The following is an 18,092-nucleotide window of genomic DNA, read 5'->3' as shown; positions in this document are numbered from 1 at the left end:
GCCGAAAATGTTAATATAAGTTTAGACATAAAAAAGTTTTATTTTAAGATTAGAATATATTTTAGAATTAAGAATCTCAACAAAAGACTCAGTATTCAGAGGCAAAAACAACGACTAATTTCTAATTCAAAATTATTAAAAATTAAATTATAAAAAAAATTAAACTCCTTTTATTATGAAAGCCAAAAAAAAACCCCCTGAACCATCTAAGGGTTAATCCACACATTCTATTGTCGCTCTGCTCGCACTTACTAAACAGTTGCCATTTCACTCGCACTCATTGTTTTAATAGTAGGGTTCCAAAATTTGCCGACGAGACTACCTTATGTTATTGTATCATGGTTTTGCCGGTGCTGCTTTTCAATTGAAGAGAATTAGAGGGTGTGTGAAGTCAGTAAGGACCCCTTAACAATTATTTCAGATACTAATGTTTGTAAACAATATTATCATTATTGAATGAAGAAAATAATAAGACAACTGGTTTTCCAATTTTTGGCTTCCTTTTTTGCACAAAATAGATTATTCTGAAAATAACCGATCACCTTTTTCTACTTGAATAGAATTGTCGATGGAAACTTGCGTGCGCTACTGTTGGATGTTAAGGGAGGGGTTTTGCCACGAACTAAGAGCATATATATTCCATTCCAATACGCTTTGAAGTTGGGTGGCAATGTTTTCCTTGGCGTTACAGGGGGTGGTTTAGCATGAGAGATAAGTTCGTGATAGCTTAAACTGAACTTTTGAACTTTTACTGTTTAAAATTATTTTGCTATCATTAAATTTTAAATATAAATTTTTATATATGTATTTACTATTGATTTGTTTTGTTTATAAAGAAACCTAGGGAACATTCAAACATGATTGGAGGTTGGGACTTGACTCTATAAAATTCAAAATGCATTTCTTACAGGTATATTTATCCAAACGAATATTTGTTTGTTAGCCGAATGACTCACGCTGCCATCTCTTGGGACACATATCAAAGCAGGAAGTAACTATATGTAACGTTAAATGGGACTGGGCACAGAAGGCCGTTGGAGATTCAAACGCACCTTTCGTTTTCTCTTTCTTTTTTATACCAACATAATTTTTTATTTATGCTTTCGATAGGGGACGAAAAGTAAAAGGGGCGTCGTAGGTGTTAGATGAAATGGAAAGCACACTCGAGAGAATATTTGGAGCACGTGCTGCAGCAAGTACATTTCAGCACATGATGTGATTTTATTTAAATGGAAGATACACGATAAAGGGCGAGAGGGGGTTTACTTTTCCAAGGAAGAGTCAATGCAGACATACCGACGCCTGACCAAACGATTGGTAAATATTTATGCCCGAGATGCCCGCAATTTAGAGTTGCCCATACGAAAAACGAGGCCACCGCTGGAGAAAGCGGGTGGAAAATAAGCCCAGACGGAGACAGCGAAAGAAAAAGACGGAAAGAAAAACGAGGATTTATGTAAGCCCCAAACAAACGGTTGGGGATCTGATGAAGCACAACTAATGAGGCGGGCTACTATGCCGATTTGGTATCGTAAAACCGAAACGGAAATTTCAAAAACAAAGACTATGCATTTTGGATATCAATAAAAGGCCAATTTAGTTTATTTCGCATACGATAGTAGTCATGGTACGGGCAACGCTTTATGGATGCCATTAGACCATCGGTATGGGCTAAGATATATTAAAATTACAAATATTATTAAACAATTTAATTTTAACCTTCTTTAAAACTGTTAGAATATGATATATTTTGAGTACTCACGAAGTCGTATGTGACTAGACATTTTTACCGAAATTTACATTTCTACATTTTTTTTAAATAACTAGAAAGGAAGCACACTTCGGCAAGCAGAAGTTTATATATATTTGGAGCTCTTACAAAAATTAAATATTCCACAATTCGATTTCAATGTTTACAATCAATATTATCAAGTTCGGAATATGGCGAAAACAGTCTTAAAGTAGGCAGTTTGAATATAGTTTAAAATTAGAGCCCCATTTGAAATTAGTTTTCATATAACGCTCAGAGAACAACTGTTTATTGTACACAAATATTTTAGGGAATAGTAAATTAAAAGCGTCAGGATGATCGATATATTGTCCCTGCCGCGCCGGAACAAGGTGTCCGGAAATCCGGCCCTGCTGAAGATGATTTCCTACAAGACCGGACTCCCTATCAACAGTCTGCCAGGATGGGAGCTGATCCCCCTCAACTGCAAACTTCCCATGCTTAAGTGTCCAGGGAATCAAGTCATATTCTCGAAAAACAAAATTGGACAGGATGTAAGTAACTACCAACTTTGTTAATTAAAAAACAATAAATGCTTATTATACCAGCATTAAATTATTTACATAATTTAGATTGAAACCAATTTAAACTTAGTATATATGTATAAAATACATCTTCTAATTTAATTCCAGTTCAAAAGTGGTAAGCAGGAGTTTGAGAGCTCTGTTACTGAGCACATTCCCGAGTACAATCCGCTTCACGACTCCAACCTGAAGACATTTTACTCCAACGAGCGTAATCTGAAGCGTTTGCGGGAAAACGGCGAGATAACACAGGGCAACGATGTGATCTGTAATCTGAAGGACTTCAATCAGCATCGCCAGGAACTGCACAAATCGCAACTGTACTATATTTTGCAGGCTTACAAGCGACGAGAGTCCGAGCAATATGATCGAATGCTGATCGCCAATGCGGAGTCGATCACGAAGAAGGATCACCTTAATCTTGCAGCTCGACACCAGTGCACCGAGGAGGTCTTGGCAAGAAAGCAGTTGCAGGAGGAGGAGCGGCACGAGAGGAAGGTTCACTTGTTGAACATCACATATGAGAAGTTTAAGCGTTTGGAGAACCTGGCCACCATGCAGAACATGCTGCTGGAGCACCGTAAGATGCTTACAAATATGCGAGTTGCTGCCCATATCAGCATGTGTCAGGATCTAAAGAGGAAACTCTTGATCAAGCAGAAGAAGCTCTTCCAATTCAAAAAGGATCGGTTCAACAAGAACATGCGAATTCTTCGGAAACAGAGGCTGATAAAGAACACAGAACACCAGATCCAGTCTTGGAAAAAGAGGCTGGATGAGCGCATTGCCAATCAGCGTAGGATTAACTACCTCCTGCAGGAAGTGGAAAAAGAGCGTGTGGCGTTTATAGACAGACACAAGGCGCTTTACAGGGAAAAGTGGCAGCGGATTCAGGATGAGATTAAGGAGAGAGCTCAGAAAGCCGTCAAAGCTCGCCATCCCAAGAGGAAGCGGCGCAAGAAGAAGAATTCGATACTTCAGGAGCGAAAACCATCCTTCTGCGATGAGTATCAGGCCACCTTCGAGGGTTTACTGGACAGTGAGCTTTGTTATGCATTGAATGCAGCCATCGCCATGGAAGGACAGACAGCTCTCAGCTTTGCCCCGGATGATCCCATCTACAAGGCGGCGCAGTACATACTCGACTACATTATTGCTGGATTCACCGAGGACCTCAGCGAAGACGAGTGCGCCCTGCAGGTGCTGATCTCGCGCATCAAGGACTTTGTCTGCGATGCCAAGAAATACGTGCACTATGTGAGTGGTTGCCATTAGTCCTCTTTGAAAAATTGCTTATTGTCTTCCACTGCAGAAAGCTTATCAGATCATCGGCTTTGCCAGGGACCACAAGGCCATGGAGGTGCCGCCGTCGGTGGCCAAGCCGCCAAAGAACCACTCGCGTGCCTCCCATGTCTCCTTCAGTGGCGTGGCCAGCACCATTGGCGTGGGTAGCTACGAGATTCATCCGTTCGTGGATGTCCGCCCCTGCGGCGAGCGTCGGGCCACGCCGGCGGGCTCTTTGGCCTCGCTGGTGGTCAGCCAGATCGGGGAGCAGGTGATCCAGGACAAGGTGCGCCTGCCCCACCTGAATCGTAACCAGATCGTCTTCATAGAGCATTATCTGGTGAAGTTCAAGCGGGATTTGCTGGTGGGTCTGGATAAGCTGGTCTTTGCGGCCATCCAGTGCCACTTCGAGAACCGAATGATGGAGGTGCGCGAAGAGCTCCTGCTGCTGGACAGGAGCTATCTTTTCGACCAGATCGCCAGGGGCATCCTCAGCTATTCGGTTAACCCGCTTAACTACCAGTCGGTGCTGAAACTGGCCGTGAGCGTTCTGTCCTGTGAGATCATCTGGGAGCTGCAGCAGACGATGCTTAAGCCGGGCATCGATCCCCGGGGTCAGAATCACCCCGTGTCCTGCGGGACTGAGCGGGAACTGGAGACCCTGGCCCTGTGCATACCCTAGGATCCTGATTTGCAGTTGAGGGTAGGGAAAAATGGGTTTCACAGTGGGGATTGCTCGGCTCTAGCGAAAAATAGTCCGTACAAATTACATGTACATTAGAATATTCTGGCTGTTCCGGCACTCGGGTGTGCTAAATTTATGTGATGTTTATCGTTATTTTTGCAAATGCTTACGGTTAATAAAAGTGTTGCTTGTTGTTCCAAGATAAATCCTTTTTAATATGCAAACTCGATTGTGTGGGTCCAAAACTAAAGCCTGTAGTAGTGATTTTTCATCGGAAGGAAATTAGTTTATTGTAAAATAGTAAGAAGAAAAACTCACCGTGCAAACTGTGAAAATCCGTTAATCAATATTTACTTATATGTTCATCAGTTTTCTTGCAAATTTTAATCGTAAACACAAATTTTTGTGGAAAAGCGTGGAAGCAACAGCTGGCAAAACATGAAAGCAGGGCGATACTTTCCGATAACCAGGGCTGCACAAGCCTTACCTATTATCGATAAATAGGCTCGTGAAATTAACATTAAGCAAATGTTTAACATCGGATTTAAAATGGTAACGTAAATTTCGATCTAGAAAACTATTTTTTTGATTCGACAAGGTTTTTATTTGAAGCCTTAAGTATTTTTAAACCCGTTACTCGAAGTTTCGTTGAAAAGTATGTAACAGGTAGAAGGAAGTATATATGTATATTTAAAATATATTTATTCTTGTTTTGGATCATTAGCATTTATTTTTAATTATTAGAGGTTAGGTTAGACAAGCAACTCGACTAAAGAGTTTCCCCGAAAAACCGATCCCTCTATATTTTTTGATTTTAAATGCTTTTTATGTGATATACAATTTAACATTTTGTTGGCGCATATAACGCGGCAACATAATGCTTGTACTATCCTCAGTAACTAACTTATGTGATAACTATTTAGAAAAACTGAACGGCGCCCCATAGGGATACATCATGGAGTTGAAAGGGGCACCGGGAGCCCCCAGAAGGGGAAATGGAAACACTTGAGGAGGCAGGCTGGCTGCGGCAGAGGCGGAGACCTTCGTACCGCGTTTCCGTTTCTGCTTGGACACAGGTACTGGTTCCGGCTCATCGCTGGACTCGGACTCCTCGCTCTCGCTGCTGGCGTCGGTGGCACTATCCGCGTCTTCCTCATCATCCTCCTCTTCTTCATCCTTGGGCTCCACTTTCATCCTCTTTTGTGGCGTCTTCTTGGCTTTCTTGATAGCCACTTTTTTGTCCTTATTGGACTTGGCCGAAGTAAGTCCAACTTGCACTGAAACTGGAGCTGCGACGGTGCCAGCGGGAAAGGCGAATCGTTGATCGCCATGGAAGGCAGTCATCTGCTGCATAGCGAACTCCATAAATGACTGCATTGCAATGTTCAGGTTGGGCGGATTCGGGCACTTCCTGAGGCCGTGATACCGACCAGAGCAATTCCGGCAGATCATCTGACACTGGAACGAGGTATGGGCCTGAAAACATACACTTTTTAATACTTATAAGTAGAAAACCTATCTATTACATACTTTCTTATCGCAGATGCCACACACATCGACGGATTTACTCTTCTTTTTTCGTTTTCCCACCATCTTGTCGTCTTTATCTTCTGGCTCGCTGCTCTCCTCTTCATCTGTGATTGTAAACTGGCGATCCTGAGAGCCCATGCAGACCACATCCTCCTCGATCTCGTCTTCGTTGGCCGCTTGTTTACTTTCTACCGGAGGCCGACTGTGTTCGTCATCGGAGTCCGAGTCCGAGTCCGAAGAGTCGGTAGAGGAGACTGGTTTCACCGCCTTCGGTTTTGGCGTGGATATCACAGCTATCTTCCTGGACTTTGTTTTTGGCGAGGAAGTCACAACTGCGGGCTTAGTGCTTCTGACCACTTCGCCTGGTTCGGGCTCGGATTCCTCATCCGAGCTGCTGGACGAAGGTCTCTCTTTCTTTTCTTTTGGAGACTTGGGTTCCAGTTTCACAACTGGTTTCGGTTCTGGCTTGATTTTGATCAGTGGGACAGTAGGTTCTTCTGGCGGAACAGACACCTCAGGTGCAGGTGGTAGCTCCAAGGCGGCACTAATGGGGTTAGGTGGTAGGCTCTCTTGCCTCAGAGACGAGGCAGCAGGTAAGGAAGCAGTTAAAGATGGATCCTCGGTGAAATCGCCCAAGTTGTCGTAGTACAGCATGTGACTCTGGCCCGGGCTGACATGTGAGTCCTTGCCGTGCCAGGAGTTGTTGCGGCCACCATTATTGGAATCCCTGCCGCGTTGGCCTCTTCTGCCTCCTCCTCCTCTTCCTCCACCACCTGCTCTTCCTCCACCACCTCCTCTTCCTCCACCACCTCCTCTACTCCTCCTGCCACCTCTTTTGTTTGTCTGCTGCTGATTATTCGGTTGCTGCTGAGGATCCCTGAACTTGTTAAAGGCGTTTCCATTGTGGCCTGCAGGTTCTCTGTCAGGCCAACTGCCATTAGATTGGGAATTCTGGCTCTGGTTTCCACCTCCGCGCCCTCCGCAGCTCCTATGATGATTGTTTTGGGAGTTGTTCCAGTTGCCGTTGTGCATCCTGGAATTTATAACATTTATTAACCGCTAGCCGCGGCGCACGTGTTGAGTCGATTGGCGATGTCGATGATAGGTTATCGACAGCAGCGCTGCTTGCTTGACTTTATTAATGCCAAATTTGTCTATTAGGATAGCCAGACTTAATATAATTTTTAAGCCTATTCCTAGAGTTAAGCTTGACATTTCTATTAAAGGCAACACAGTAGCCTGAAGTAAAATATAAAAAATACTTAAGAAAATAAACTTTTAATAAAAATTTATAGCTTATTCCAGCTAGATTCGATAGTTTATCCCCACTAGAAATCTGTCACCTCTAAGCCGTGTGGGGACATAGATTCGGAAATAAATAAAAACTGAAATGAAGCCAACAAGGCAGGATAAACATAAGGCCCGATTAGACCAACGCACCAAAAACTGGGGCAAGGCCAAGTTCAAGCCCAAGAAGTATGTGAGACCGGAAGTTTTGCCCGAGCCGCAAGCCACTGCAAAACCCTGGCAGCATGTGAAGAACGACATAATCGACGATTCGGAGGATCGTGGACATCAGGATGTGGACAGCGAGGACGCTAGGAAGTTCATGCAGCAACGGGAGCAGAACCACCGGCGGAATATCATAGAAGCCAACCGATCGGAGACCACCATATGGGAATCCTTTGACGAGGAGCAGTTCTCCACTTCCAAGGAGGAGCGGTCCGAGCAAAAAGATAAGGCATCAAACGAAAAGTCCCGTCTGTGGGAGTGCGACATTTCCCAGGGAGAACTGCCCACAGTGGTTGAAAACTTCTCGATAGTGGAGCGCAACTTTTACAAAAGAAGGATCACATTGGGCTTGAAGACTACCGAACGAGCAGGAACACTTCAAACAGCTATAAACGATTTAAAAAAAAATCAAAGCTGGGCACGTGGCAACCAAATAAAAATGCCCGTCCAGAAAACGCGAGAGAAGAAAAAGAAGCCTTTTCGGAAAAATAACCCTTTTCATAAGAAGGGCAGTGGAGAAGTCATGGAATGAATCACAATAGCTTAAACTTAACTCCTCCTAACACTTAGGCTAGACTTTATTCCTGTCATTAATGAATGGTAATTAAAAACTTCGATGTATTTTTTTAGAAATTAAACGATTATAAAAGAATATTATCTGCCCAAAACCAGTCCGAAAATTGAAAAGTAGCTTTTTGGGTGACAAATCAGAAATGTATACACAACATTACTACACACTTTATGTAAATCTTAAAAGTAGTGGTACAAATACATGTGGAATAGGTAGGCGAAAATAAATAAACTAAACATAATTCAACTGCTCTTCCGGCGGGAGGAGCAAGAGGAGATTGAAGCGACGCCCGCTGCGCTATGGATCTAGCCAAGTCCAGCTCGGATCTTCAGCCATTGGCGTTGGCCAGCTTGGTAATTAGCTGGTTAAACTTGCCGTTGGTGGTCACCGATTTTTTGGCCGATCGCACTTGATCCGGCGAGTGCTGCAGAAAGTAAACGACGATAAATTCGAGTGTTTGATTGGCTTCCTTGGGGTACATCATGTTAAAGGTATAGTAGTAGCAGATCAGCTGGGCTAGAATGTCCGGCAGATCGTCGTCCCCGGCGGCGGACGTGGTCATTATCTGTCCTTCGATGTAGACCTTGGCCTCCATCTGTGGTTCCACACTGCCGGCCGTTGCTATGGGCAAATCTACAGGAAAAATTGAGTTAGGATTATTTGCATTTGTCTATCCAATGGTATGCATCTCAACAATATTTATAGTTCAAAGTACTCACTGACTAGAGCCACCCAGGGGGCATTTGTGGGATGCATGCTCTGCAGCGCTTCCTTGTTGAGGGAACCACTCTCAAGGTGCTTGAAAATATAGTCAGGATCCTCATTGAAATGATACGCTATGCCACGCAGCAAATTTGCGTTGCTCTCCTCCAGAGCGCAGATCTTCTTATTCTTCGAACTCTTAAAGAGCCTAAAGAAACGCTCTTTTTCGCCAGCCAGGCGCTTCTCCAAGGCCCGGGGATCGATGGACATGAGCAGCTCGAAGTGCTGGTACAGCACAGCCTTGTCAAAAATATATGGCCAATTGTCCTTAATGGCCGTGATGTCCGGAATCTTTTCGCTATTGTTGAAAAAGGAGCGCTGCAGTGGAAAACACTCTTTCATATATTCGATTATGTTGGCCTGTTCCAGGGGGGAACTGCCGCGGTAGCTGGAGATTAGAAGTTCCTTCTTCTGCTCCAGATCCCTGTTGAGAGCCAATGCTTTGGCGTCGCCATTGGAGGATACACCTCCGAATTTTCGTTTCTTGCTGGAGATGTGGATCTCAAAAGTTGCAGAACTTCCGCGCTTTTGCGGTTTATTGAGGGTATTATTCCGGTTGATCATCTTGGAGATGAGCGACTGCGGCGTGGTGGCAATAAACTGACCCTCGCGGTCCTTCTCAAGCAAGGAGTCCGGGTACTTTTCAGACGCCTGCTGTGCCACCTGCCGGAAAACCCGAATTGGGATGTGGGTAGAAATTTCGCGGAGAGCCTCCACCAAAACATTCGCCAGGGTATTCAGGCGCTTGCCCAAACTACCCTTTCCCTTCAGCAGCTTCATTATATCCCCAGGCACCTTACTCCAGGGTATTGAGAACTCCTTGAACAAAGCCGAACTCTTTGCACTTAAAGGTGTTACGCTCGACAGGGACAAAGTCTCGTCATTGGAGACCGTCGAGTCGTTTGGGTTGGACACAATACTGTTGTTAGCATAAAAGCTAGGATCTACCGAGCTGCCTGCGCGTTCAGATCGATTTAGCGGCGACGGCGGAGGCAGAACAACAAACTCATCCGACTCGGCGAGGAGCATTAGCAGAATCTTTTCCTTGGCGGCAAAAAGGAGCACGTCGTCTTCGCAGATCTCGCAGCCGTTGCTCTCCAGAACAATCGTGCTGCCACAAAGGCCGTATTTTTGGGCTAGAAAGAGAAGAGTAATTGAATTAAAAGATTTTTCTCTTCAGTTATTGCAATTACTGGGTTCCAGAATTAAATAAAGTTAGTAAGATTCGAAATGATGGCTTTACTATTTAAGTAATTAAAGGATCGTAACAAGTTTTTAATCAATCACTGAAAGCTTTATTTAATTCGATGAGTTTCCTACCTTTCTCGATCACATCCATTCGCGTCGGAAAGGACATAAAGGTCTTCTTGATCTTGCGATCGGCGCTGCATATGGTAATCAATACTTTGTCAGCCAGCTCGGTTTTGGGCTGGGCTCCGTCCTTTTCGTCCTTCTGGACCTTCGCAGGGGAATGTGTCGATTCTGCTGTCAAAACAATTGGTAAAAACATTAAGTAATCGAATAAATGGCACAGATAAATCCGCAAAACGGGTGTTTTCTCACCGCAACTATCTGGCTTTTTCGCTCCTGCTGTTTGTACACCATTTTCGATTGTTGTTGCCTTTGCGTTTGCGGCCGGCGCTTGGTTTGGAATTGGATTCGGATTGATCGGCGTCTGCTGGGTTTTTTGATCGCCGGCGGAACTAACGGGCGGTGCGGGGGCAACGTCCATGGCTTCTATTTGCGTTTGTGCGACTCCAACCAAGCCCCAAGCCCAGTTTTCCGTTTTTTTGGACCGTGAAACAAAATAATATTGCAGAATAGGGATGTAAAAAATTAATCGATGCTTGCTTACTATCGCGATGGTATCGATACTGCGCGTTCGAATGTGACCATAGTGCGGGTTGTTAAAATTACATACAGGATTTCGAAAATTTAAAAAGGGCTTACATCATAAAAATAAGGATAAATCGATTAAAAAATTCAAACCAAGATTCAAACTCAGAATCAAACCACAATTATTTAGAAGTATGAAATTCGAACTTCGATTTTTATTCACTTTTCTGAAACCATTTTTCGAAAATTTGGAAAAAGTGACGAAAAATCGACCCCAAAATACAAACCAATTTGAAAACACAGATTTTTAGAGAATTAATCCACAATCATTTAGAAGAATGCCTTTTTGAAATCGGATGACTGTAAGAAAAGTTATGGGCTTAGAAAAACAGGTTTTATGTCACTTTTCTACAAAGCCATTTTTCGAAAAATTTGGAAAGGGCTAAACTATAAAAATGACGAAAAGTCGACCCCAAAATACAAACCAAGTTGAGAACACAAATTTTTAGAGAATTAAACCACAATCATTTAGAAGAATGCCTTTTTGAAATCGGATGACTGTAAGAAAGTTATGGGCTTAGAGTGCAGGTTTTAAGTCACTTTTCTGCAAAGACATTTTTCAAAAATTTGTCAAAAATGAAAAAAAAAATCGGCCCCAAATTAAAAGCCAAGTTAAAAACGCACATTTTTAGAGCATTAAACCACAATCATTTAGAAGTATGCTATTTTGAAATCGGATGTCTGTATGTTACATTTTAACAAATATACAGCAAATATTTCTGATTTCAATAAGAAAAGTTATGGGCTTCAGAGTGCAAGTCTTTGGTCACTTTTCTGCAAAGCCACGTTCCAAAATTTGGAAAGGGGTTACATAATAAAAGTGACGAAAAATCGACCAAAAAATACAAACCAAGTTGAAAACACAAATTTTTAGAGCATTAAACCATAATCATTAAGAAGTATGCCACTTTGAAATCAGATTTCAATAAGAAAAGTTATTGGCTTCAGAGTGCAGGTTTTAGGTAACTTTTCTGCAGTCATTTTTCAAAAATTTGAAAAGGAGTCCCATCGTGAAAATGTCAATCACAGATTTTTCGAGAATTATACCACAATCATTTGGAAGTATGCCACTCTGATATCGGATTTCTATAAGAAATGTTATAAGTTAAGCATTCTTAAAGAATTGATTAAAAAATTAACCTATTTAACTGGTCTTTCAAAATTAAACCAATAAATTTCCAACAGAGTTTAAATTAGTCTCCAAAGTTGTTGAAAAAATAAATACCAGCTTAATTTATATATTTAAATTGTCACACAGTGATAACATCGATAGCACTAGTTATCGATAACAAATGTTTGCGAAGATTGATGTTTTCGATGTTAGCATCGATGTTTGTCCACCTCTATTCTGCTTCCTGCGGGTTGAAGCATAGCACGATTTATTTTTGTTTTTTTCTTTGGTTCCGTGTTTTTCCTCACTTAAAATACACTAAAAGGCGATTAAAGGACTTATCAATCAAGGAAATTGAAGGAAGAATTCCGCCAAGATGCTTTGAAGAGCTTCCAAATAAGGAGCGGGCTTCAAGCCAATTAAAATTCAACAGGCAGCAACTACTTATTGTTTTTTATTAGCGGATGCAATATTTTAACTTTCCAAGCACGTCTTACATTATGGAGATGTGAGTGATTCGCTTGGAATAAATGGTAAAATAAATTAAAATAATATGGCTATTTTTAACCCCCAGGAAGTATCTCGAAATCGCGATCTTGTGGTTGTGGGTGATCGCAGAAGCATCCGCCAGTCTGGCTAAGTTTACCACCACAACCCCAGTGAGTGCAAAGCAATTGGATGTGGAACTGGAGCCCATCAATGGGACACTTAATTACCGGATGTATGCTAAGAAGGGCAAGGCAGACAAGCCATGGTTCGACAGCCTGGACAGCAGGCACATACAGTGCGTCCGTCGTGCCCGCTGCTACGCCACCACGAACGCCACCAACACCTGTTTCGGTTCCAAACTGCCCTACGAGCTGAGCAGTCTTGATCTCACGGATTTCCACACCGACAAGGAACTGAACGAGAAGCTGAACGACTACTATGCCCTTAAGCATGTGCCCAAGTGCTGGGCAGCCATACAGGTGGGGAATCTTAATTGCATTTAATGAACACATCCCATTGAATGAAGTCTGTATACTAATCAGTCGATTACTTCCAAAATTTACTATAAGGAGAGCTTCTCCGGTTAGGGTCACTAATTTTAAATGCAATGGAATTATTATCAAAATTCAGATATGAATTGCGAACCGAGTCCTAAATATTTGTCCCAAGCCATTTTTCATTTATTTGTGTCATATATAAGTGTCTTTATGGAGGTAGTTAACGGATTTAATAAAATTACAAGTTTTTAATCATTTTACAGCCCTTTCTGTGTGCAGTCTTCAAGCCGAAGTGCGAGAAAATCAACGGCCAGGACATGGTCTACCTACCTTCCTACGAAATGTGCCGGATTACCTTGGAACCCTGTCGCATTCTATACAATACGACGTTTTTCCCGAAATTTCTGCGCTGCAACGAGACTCTCTTTCCGTTGAAATGCACAAACGAAGCGCGAGGAATGAAATTCAATGGAACTGGCCAGTGTTTAAGTCCTTTGGTTCCGACAGAAACGTCGGCCAGCTATTATCCCGGTATTGAGGGGTGCGGCGTGAGGTGCAAGGATCCGCTGTACACCGACGATGAGCACCGGCAGATCCACAAGCTAATTGGTTGGGCCGGCAGCTTGTGCCTCCTCTCGAACTTATTCGTAGTGGCCACCTTCTTTATTGATTGGAAGAATGCTAACAAGTATCCGGCTGTGATTGTATTTTACATAAATCTGTGCTTCCTAATTGCTTGTGTTGGGTGAGTTCCGATTTAGAATTTCTCTGTATCTTTATTTTATTCGATCAATGCATTTCAGTTGGCTGCTGCAGTTCACTTCGGGATCCCGGGAGGACATAGTCTGTCGCAAGGATGGAACGCTCCGTCATTCGGAGCCCACGGCAGGCGAGAATCTCTCCTGCATCGTTATCTTTGTGCTGGTCTACTATTTTCTTACCGCTGGAATGGTTTGGTTTGTGTTCCTTACCTACGCCTGGCATTGGCGGGCTATGGGCCACGTCCAAGATCGCATCGATAAAAAGGGTTCCTACTTTCACCTGGTGGCTTGGTCACTGCCTCTGGTTCTAACGATAACCACGATGGCATTCAGTGAGGTGGATGGCAATAGCATTGTGGGCATCTGCTTTGTTGGCTACATCAATCATCCGATGAGGGCAAGCTTACTTATAGGACCGCTCTGCGGTGTGATCCTCATTGGTGGCTACTTCATTACTCGTGGCATGGTGATGCTTTTTGGACTGAAACACTTTGCCAATGATATTAAGTCAACTTCTGCGAGCAACAAAATCCATTTGATCATCATGCGAATGGGAATCTGCGCACTGCTTACTTTGGTTTTTATTCTGGTTGCCATTGCCTGTCACGTAACTGAGTTTAGGCATGCAGAGGAATGGGCCAAGAGCTTCAGGCAGTTTATAATGTGAGTAAAATTACTTGATCTTTAATTTTTCCTATGCTCATATAACCTTTTTCTTTATGTAGCTGCAAAATCTCATCCGTTTTCGAAGAAAAGAGCTCTTGTCGCATCGAAAATCGCCCTAGTGTTGGCATCCTTCAACTGCATTTGCTTTGTCTCTTTAGCTCTGGAATTCTGATGTCCACCTGGTGCTGGACAACATCTTCCATTGAGACTTGGAAGCGGTACATAAGAAAGTACGTTTTACTGCGGTCGTTTAAGACATCTATAAATTTATGTATCCACTATCTTATGTGCCTTGCAGAAAGTGCGGCAAGGAGGTCGTCGAAGAAGTCAAAATGCCCAAGCACAAAGTCATTGCACAGACGTGGGCCAAGCGCAAGGATTTCGAGGACAAGGGCAGACTCTCCATAACTCTCTACAACACCCATACGGATCCCGTGGGCCTTAACTTCGATGTGAACGATCTGAATTCCTCGGAGACAAATGACATCTCCTCAACCTGGGCTGCTTACCTACCGCAGTGCGTAAAGCGTCGCATGGCTTTGACTGGAGCAGCGACAGGTAACTCTTCTAGCCAAGGACCGCGAAAAAATTCACTGGACTCCGAGATAAGCGTGAGTGTTAGGCATGTTTCCGTTGAATCCCGTAGGAATTCGGTGGACTCGCAGGTGTCAGTGAAAATAGCTGAAATGAAAACCAAAGTGGCATCCAGATCAAGGGGTAATCATGGAGGTTCCTCCAGCAACAAGAGAACTCAGAGAAGGAGGGATTACATAGCGGCATCTACTGGAAGAAGCAACAGGCGAAGGGAAAGCAGTACTTCGGTGGAGTCTCAGGTTATTGCGCTCAAAAAAACCACTTACCCAAATGCTAGTCACAAAGTGGGCGTGTTTGCCCATCACAGCTCTAAAAAGCATCACAATACTACCAGCTCAATGAAACGAAGGACAGCCAATGCTGGATTGGATCCCTCTATCCTAAATAAATTTCTGCAAAAGAATGGCGAGTTCATTTTTCCCTTCCTCCAAAATCAAGACATGAGCTCGAGCTCGGAAGAGGAAAACTCGCGGGCTTCCATGAAGATACAGGATCTCAATTTGGTCGTGAAGCAAGAGGAGTTTAGTGAGGATGATCACGATGGAATAAAGATTAAGGAATTACCAAATAGCAAACAGGTGGCTCTGGAAAATTTTCTCAAGACCATGAAAAAATCGAATGAATCTCGCAATTCTGCAAGAAGTCGTCAGTCAAGAAAGTCTCGCAAGAGCCATCATAAAACCACTGGTCTAGAGCTGGACTTTAAGAGAGATTATGTAAGGAATCGCTCCAATGGGTCACCAAGCTGCTCCTCCGAGGAACTGGACGTGGCTTTGGATGTGGGCAGCCTGCTAAACAGCTCATATTCCGGTATGTCAATGGGCAAACCTCAGAGTAGAAACAGCAAAACTAGCTGCGATGTGGGCATTCAGGCTAATCCTTTCGAGCTGGTTCCCAGTTATGGAGACGAGGAACTGCAGAAGGCCATGCGACTCCTAAATGCGGCTAGCAGGCAAAGAAACGAGGCGGCTAACGAAGATGGTGGAGGCACGGAGTTGCAGGCCCTTTTGTGCCATTCCCATCGGCATCACAGAGAGCCCTCGTTCATGAGCGAATCTGACAAACTCAAAATGTTGTTGCTGCCCTCAAAATAGCAAAATGAACGATCAATTAATGCATTTACTTACACTTTCAAAACTGTTTTTAAAGGTCCTTCAAGTCTGTTTCGGTTTTTATTGGTTTATAAATCAAATGTTGTGGACAAGTAGATGTTTTTGATGTCTGATAAATTTTAAGGTCTTCACTTGATTATCATTTTTACATGATTTTTATCATTTCTGTGTCAATATCATTTGCGAACCACAAAATTTAATGCTAGAAACTACGCGAATAATTCGTAAAAGCTTTTTAAAAATCTTATACCAATCGATTACTTTGTTGGCGTACAAACCGATCAGATTTCAATCTTTTTAATGCGTTGAAATATTTTTCTAAAATTCAGCTTACCATTTATCTTTGCTGAAAAATAGCTAAAAGTACTGAAACTGAATTATTGTATAGTTGTTTATTGATTCAAATATGAAACATAAGTGATATTTTATATAATCTATTGATAGATTTAAACCTGATCTTTAAAGAAACCTGAGTAGAACAAATCGAAATTAAACCACCATACCGGAAAAACCGAAACAACTACAACTTCAAATTACGAATACTCATAGACAATAAGCTGCGAAAGTTATTTTATAAAATCAGTGTACGTTTTTGAATTATTTTTTTCTTAATCCTGGTACTTAAGCCAAAAAAAATCTTCAGGGAAAGGAAATTAAATTTATTTTCCTGATTATTTTCCTTTTCCTTTGAGCACTGAGCAAAACCGAAAAAGGCCAAATGTATACGTTTCCTTGACTTTACATTGCGATGGCGCTATGGTTTATTCTTAATTTTTTTACTGAGCAGAATAAGCGAAACTACAACTACGAATTACGAATACTCATTTACATTAGGCTGCGAACGTTATTTTACAAACTCATCTTCCCATTTAGATAGTAAGCATCTGTGTACTTTTGTGAATGACTGTTTCCTTAATGCTGGTACTCACACTTAATTTTATTGATTATTTTCCTTTGCCGTGAGTACTAAGCTTTAAACTAGACTTTAGATTATACATTAAAGTAGGATACAAATAAGCCTCTTTGGGCAAACAAATTTTACCTCGAAAAGTGCCTACCATTTTATATAATATCTCATACTTTTGTGTATGTCAATAAACCGATTTGAAATCCTCGACTCTTAACACTGTTTGGCCTTTTGTTGCTTCAGCAGCTTGAACTCCGGTTCCCAGACGACGCTGTTGACGAACTCCCCGAGCAGATAGCACACTATATTAAATCCCACCAGCAGGGCCAAAAACAGGTAGCGCAGGTATAAAGGCAGCACCTCCAGAATAGGATATACCCACTCCCCGCTGAAATACCGAACAATATGCAGCCAGATGATGTAGAGCAATATGAAGGAGACGTTGCCCGTGATCCCGCTTAATCGACTCGGATAACGGCGGAAGCAGGTAAACAGATCCATGATGGCCAAGAGTGCAACATTCGTGTGCACCACGTGATTCAGCCAGCTAGAAGAGGTACGAAATGCAGGTAAATTAGAATTGCCTATTGAAATGGAAGTTTTGAGAGAAAAATGAATGCGGGCCTAAAATGATTATAGAGGGTTCTCCACTGCCACGTAAACAGATAATTCAAAACAACCTTTGCACTTGCCTGGGAAAAATCGTATCCAGCGCAGTGGGAAAGATGAGCTCACGGTCCCACATGTAAATGACCCAGAACGAGAGGCACACGTTGTGAGCGACTGGAAAGGCAAAGGCGGCAAAGACATAGTCCCTCGCCGATCTCAACCTGGACTTTGTAACCCCAGTGACCCGGTTGTCGCCAAAAAGATCGTTCAGAAGGGCCACTGTGTGGTAGATGGCCTGCAGAATCACGTTCAGGAAGGTGAGGTACTTGAACTTGCCACCCCAGCGCGCCTTCAGCTCATCCTCGTCCTGCAAATCCGTGGGCCAGTGCACCCGAAAGTAGTGGTAGTAAATTCCATAGGAGAACTGAGCCGCCGCCAAGAGGTGGACCAGGAATCTCAGGTACTTGAAGGCCCCATTCGTGTAGGCATCGTTGCAGGTGTCCAGCCGGGAGTCTGTGGCCTCGGCCGCCTCCTTGGCGGCATGGAATTCGCGCACCTGCTTCTTGCTTTTGCCCATTGTCGCCGGATAATAGCCGGAGACACAAAACGCACGCCGAGCAAAACAAAACAAATACAAGCTGGCGAGCAGCTGATTGGGGCCCACCACACGACTTTATAGCTAAACAGCTTTCTAAAATCCAAAAGCCTCCACATCATAAAAAATAAGTATCAAAAAAAATCGAAATCAACAACTTATACTGATCTAAAAATAGGAAATTAAGTAAAGAAATTA

At 42.9% G+C, this 18,092-nt stretch overlaps 7 protein-coding genes across 10 annotated transcripts in view; 3 read left to right on the top strand and 4 right to left on the bottom strand.

Annotated features, from left to right (window-relative positions):
- Positions 1-4,726, bottom strand: part of LOC108044768 (tRNA-dihydrouridine(16/17) synthase [NAD(P)(+)]-like) — a 30,235-nt gene extending 25,509 nt beyond the window's left edge. The window contains exons 1-2 of the mRNA XM_044460433.1: positions 4,601-4,726; positions 4,453-4,534 (exon numbers count right to left, since the gene is read on the bottom strand). The gene's annotated coding sequence lies outside the window, so the exon portion shown is untranslated. The remainder of the gene's footprint in view (positions 1-4,452; positions 4,535-4,600) is intronic.
- Positions 203-4,488, top strand: LOC108049108. Its single transcript, XM_017130175.2, has 3 exons — positions 203-2,283; positions 2,422-3,570; positions 3,626-4,488. Exons 1-3 carry the CDS (start codon positions 2,086-2,088, stop codon positions 4,277-4,279), a joined length of 2,001 nt encoding a protein of 666 aa, XP_016985664.1. The 5' UTR covers positions 203-2,085; the 3' UTR covers positions 4,280-4,488.
- A 134-nt stretch (positions 4,727-4,860) lies between the features above and the next one.
- LOC108049123 (protein mushroom body miniature) lies at positions 4,861-6,919 on the bottom strand. The gene is made up of 2 exons (XM_017130193.2): positions 5,813-6,919; positions 4,861-5,758 (listed from the first exon to the last, which is right to left on the bottom strand). The coding sequence occupies exons 1-2, from the start codon at positions 6,842-6,844 to the stop codon at positions 5,198-5,200; spliced, it is 1,593 nt and encodes a 530-aa protein (XP_016985682.2). The 5' UTR covers positions 6,845-6,919; the 3' UTR covers positions 4,861-5,197.
- Positions 6,920-7,128: 209 nt separating this feature from the next.
- On the top strand, positions 7,129-7,992 carry LOC108049124. The gene has a single exon (XM_017130195.2). The coding sequence runs from the start codon at positions 7,203-7,205 to the stop codon at positions 7,854-7,856; it is 654 nt and encodes a 217-aa protein (XP_016985684.2). The 5' UTR covers positions 7,129-7,202; the 3' UTR covers positions 7,857-7,992.
- A 24-nt stretch (positions 7,993-8,016) lies between these two features.
- LOC108049122 lies at positions 8,017-10,525 on the bottom strand. Of its 3 annotated transcripts, none has more exons than XM_017130191.1 (4): positions 10,221-10,525; positions 9,978-10,142; positions 8,615-9,793; positions 8,017-8,528 (listed from the first exon to the last, which is right to left on the bottom strand). In XM_017130191.1, exons 1-4 carry the CDS (start codon positions 10,387-10,389, stop codon positions 8,224-8,226), a joined length of 1,818 nt encoding a protein of 605 aa, XP_016985680.1. In that variant the 5' UTR covers positions 10,390-10,525; the 3' UTR covers positions 8,017-8,223. The 3 variants fall into 3 exon arrangements, with proteins under 3 accessions (XP_016985680.1, XP_016985681.1, XP_044315923.1); XM_017130192.2 differs by having other exon boundaries at positions 9,978-10,139; positions 10,221-10,524; XM_044459988.1 differs by having other exon boundaries at positions 9,978-10,525.
- Positions 10,526-11,894: 1,369 nt separating this feature from the next.
- Positions 11,895-16,900, top strand: LOC108049100 (protein smoothened). Of its 2 annotated transcripts, XM_017130163.1 has the most exons (7): positions 11,895-12,121; positions 12,158-12,172; positions 12,239-12,632; positions 12,914-13,395; positions 13,454-14,074; positions 14,137-14,307; positions 14,376-16,900. In XM_017130163.1, the coding sequence occupies exons 2-7, from the start codon at positions 12,165-12,167 to the stop codon at positions 15,763-15,765; spliced, it is 3,066 nt and encodes a 1,021-aa protein (XP_016985652.1). In that variant the 5' UTR covers positions 11,895-12,121; positions 12,158-12,164; the 3' UTR covers positions 15,766-16,900. The 2 variants fall into 2 exon arrangements, with proteins under 2 accessions (XP_016985652.1, XP_016985651.1); XM_017130162.1 differs by having other exon boundaries at positions 11,895-12,172.
- Positions 16,157-17,969, bottom strand: LOC108049102 (androgen-induced gene 1 protein). The gene is made up of 2 exons (XM_017130165.2): positions 17,383-17,969; positions 16,157-17,237 (listed from the first exon to the last, which is right to left on the bottom strand). Exons 1-2 carry the CDS (start codon positions 17,874-17,876, stop codon positions 16,904-16,906), a joined length of 828 nt encoding a protein of 275 aa, XP_016985654.2. The 5' UTR covers positions 17,877-17,969; the 3' UTR covers positions 16,157-16,903.
- Positions 17,970-18,092: the final 123 nt, after the last annotated feature.

The sequence above is a fragment of the Drosophila rhopaloa genome, unplaced genomic scaffold (genome assembly GCF_018152115.1).
Source record: "Drosophila rhopaloa isolate 14029-0021.01 unplaced genomic scaffold, ASM1815211v1 contig_2, whole genome shotgun sequence".
Taxonomy (NCBI): domain Eukaryota; kingdom Metazoa; phylum Arthropoda; class Insecta; order Diptera; family Drosophilidae; genus Drosophila; species Drosophila rhopaloa.
This window is presented reverse-complemented; position numbering and strand designations above follow the sequence as displayed.

What these genes read in the sequence shown, in the direction of transcription:
- LOC108049108 (XM_017130175.2), top strand. Translation starts at nt 2,086, where the DNA reads ATGATCGATATATTGTCCCTGCCGCGCCGGAACAAGGTGTCCGGAAAT. An exon ending in AAAACAAAATTGGACAGGAT is followed by an intron (nt 2,284 to 2,421) that starts GTAAGTAACTAC and finishes ATTTAATTCCAG; the next exon opens with TTCAAAAGTGGTAAGCAGGA. An exon ending in CCAAGAAATACGTGCACTAT is followed by an intron (nt 3,571 to 3,625) that starts GTGAGTGGTTGC and finishes CTTCCACTGCAG; the next exon opens with AAAGCTTATCAGATCATCGG.
- LOC108049123 (XM_017130193.2), bottom strand. Translation starts at nt 6,844, where the DNA reads ATGCACAACGGCAACTGGAACAACTCCCAAAACAATCATCATAGGAGC. An exon ending in GTGGCATCTGCGATAAGAAA is followed by an intron (nt 5,759 to 5,812) that starts GTATGTAATAGA and finishes GTATGTTTTCAG; the next exon opens with GCCCATACCTCGTTCCAGTG.
- LOC108049124 (XM_017130195.2), top strand. Translation starts at nt 7,203, where the DNA reads ATGAAGCCAACAAGGCAGGATAAACATAAGGCCCGATTAGACCAACGC.
- LOC108049122 (XM_044459988.1), bottom strand. Translation starts at nt 10,389, where the DNA reads ATGGACGTTGCCCCCGCACCGCCCGTTAGTTCCGCCGGCGATCAAAAA. An exon ending in AATGGATGTGATCGAGAAAG is followed by an intron (nt 9,794 to 9,977) that starts GTAGGAAACTCA and finishes TTCTCTTTCTAG; the next exon opens with CCCAAAAATACGGCCTTTGT. An exon ending in CCCCTGGGTGGCTCTAGTCA is followed by an intron (nt 8,529 to 8,614) that starts GTGAGTACTTTG and finishes TTTTTCCTGTAG; the next exon opens with ATTTGCCCATAGCAACGGCC.
- LOC108049100 (XM_017130162.1), top strand. Translation starts at nt 12,129, where the DNA reads ATGCAATATTTTAACTTTCCAAGCACGTCTTACATTATGGAGAT. An exon ending in ACGTCTTACATTATGGAGAT is followed by an intron (nt 12,173 to 12,238) that starts GTGAGTGATTCG and finishes TTTAACCCCCAG; the next exon opens with GAAGTATCTCGAAATCGCGA. An exon ending in TGGAAGCGGTACATAAGAAA is followed by an intron (nt 14,308 to 14,375) that starts GTACGTTTTACT and finishes TGTGCCTTGCAG; the next exon opens with AAAGTGCGGCAAGGAGGTCG.
- LOC108049102 (XM_017130165.2), bottom strand. Translation starts at nt 17,876, where the DNA reads ATGGGCAAAAGCAAGAAGCAGGTGCGCGAATTCCATGCCGCCAAGGAG. An exon ending in CTGGATACGATTTTTCCCAG is followed by an intron (nt 17,238 to 17,382) that starts GCAAGTGCAAAG and finishes TACCTCTTCTAG; the next exon opens with CTGGCTGAATCACGTGGTGC.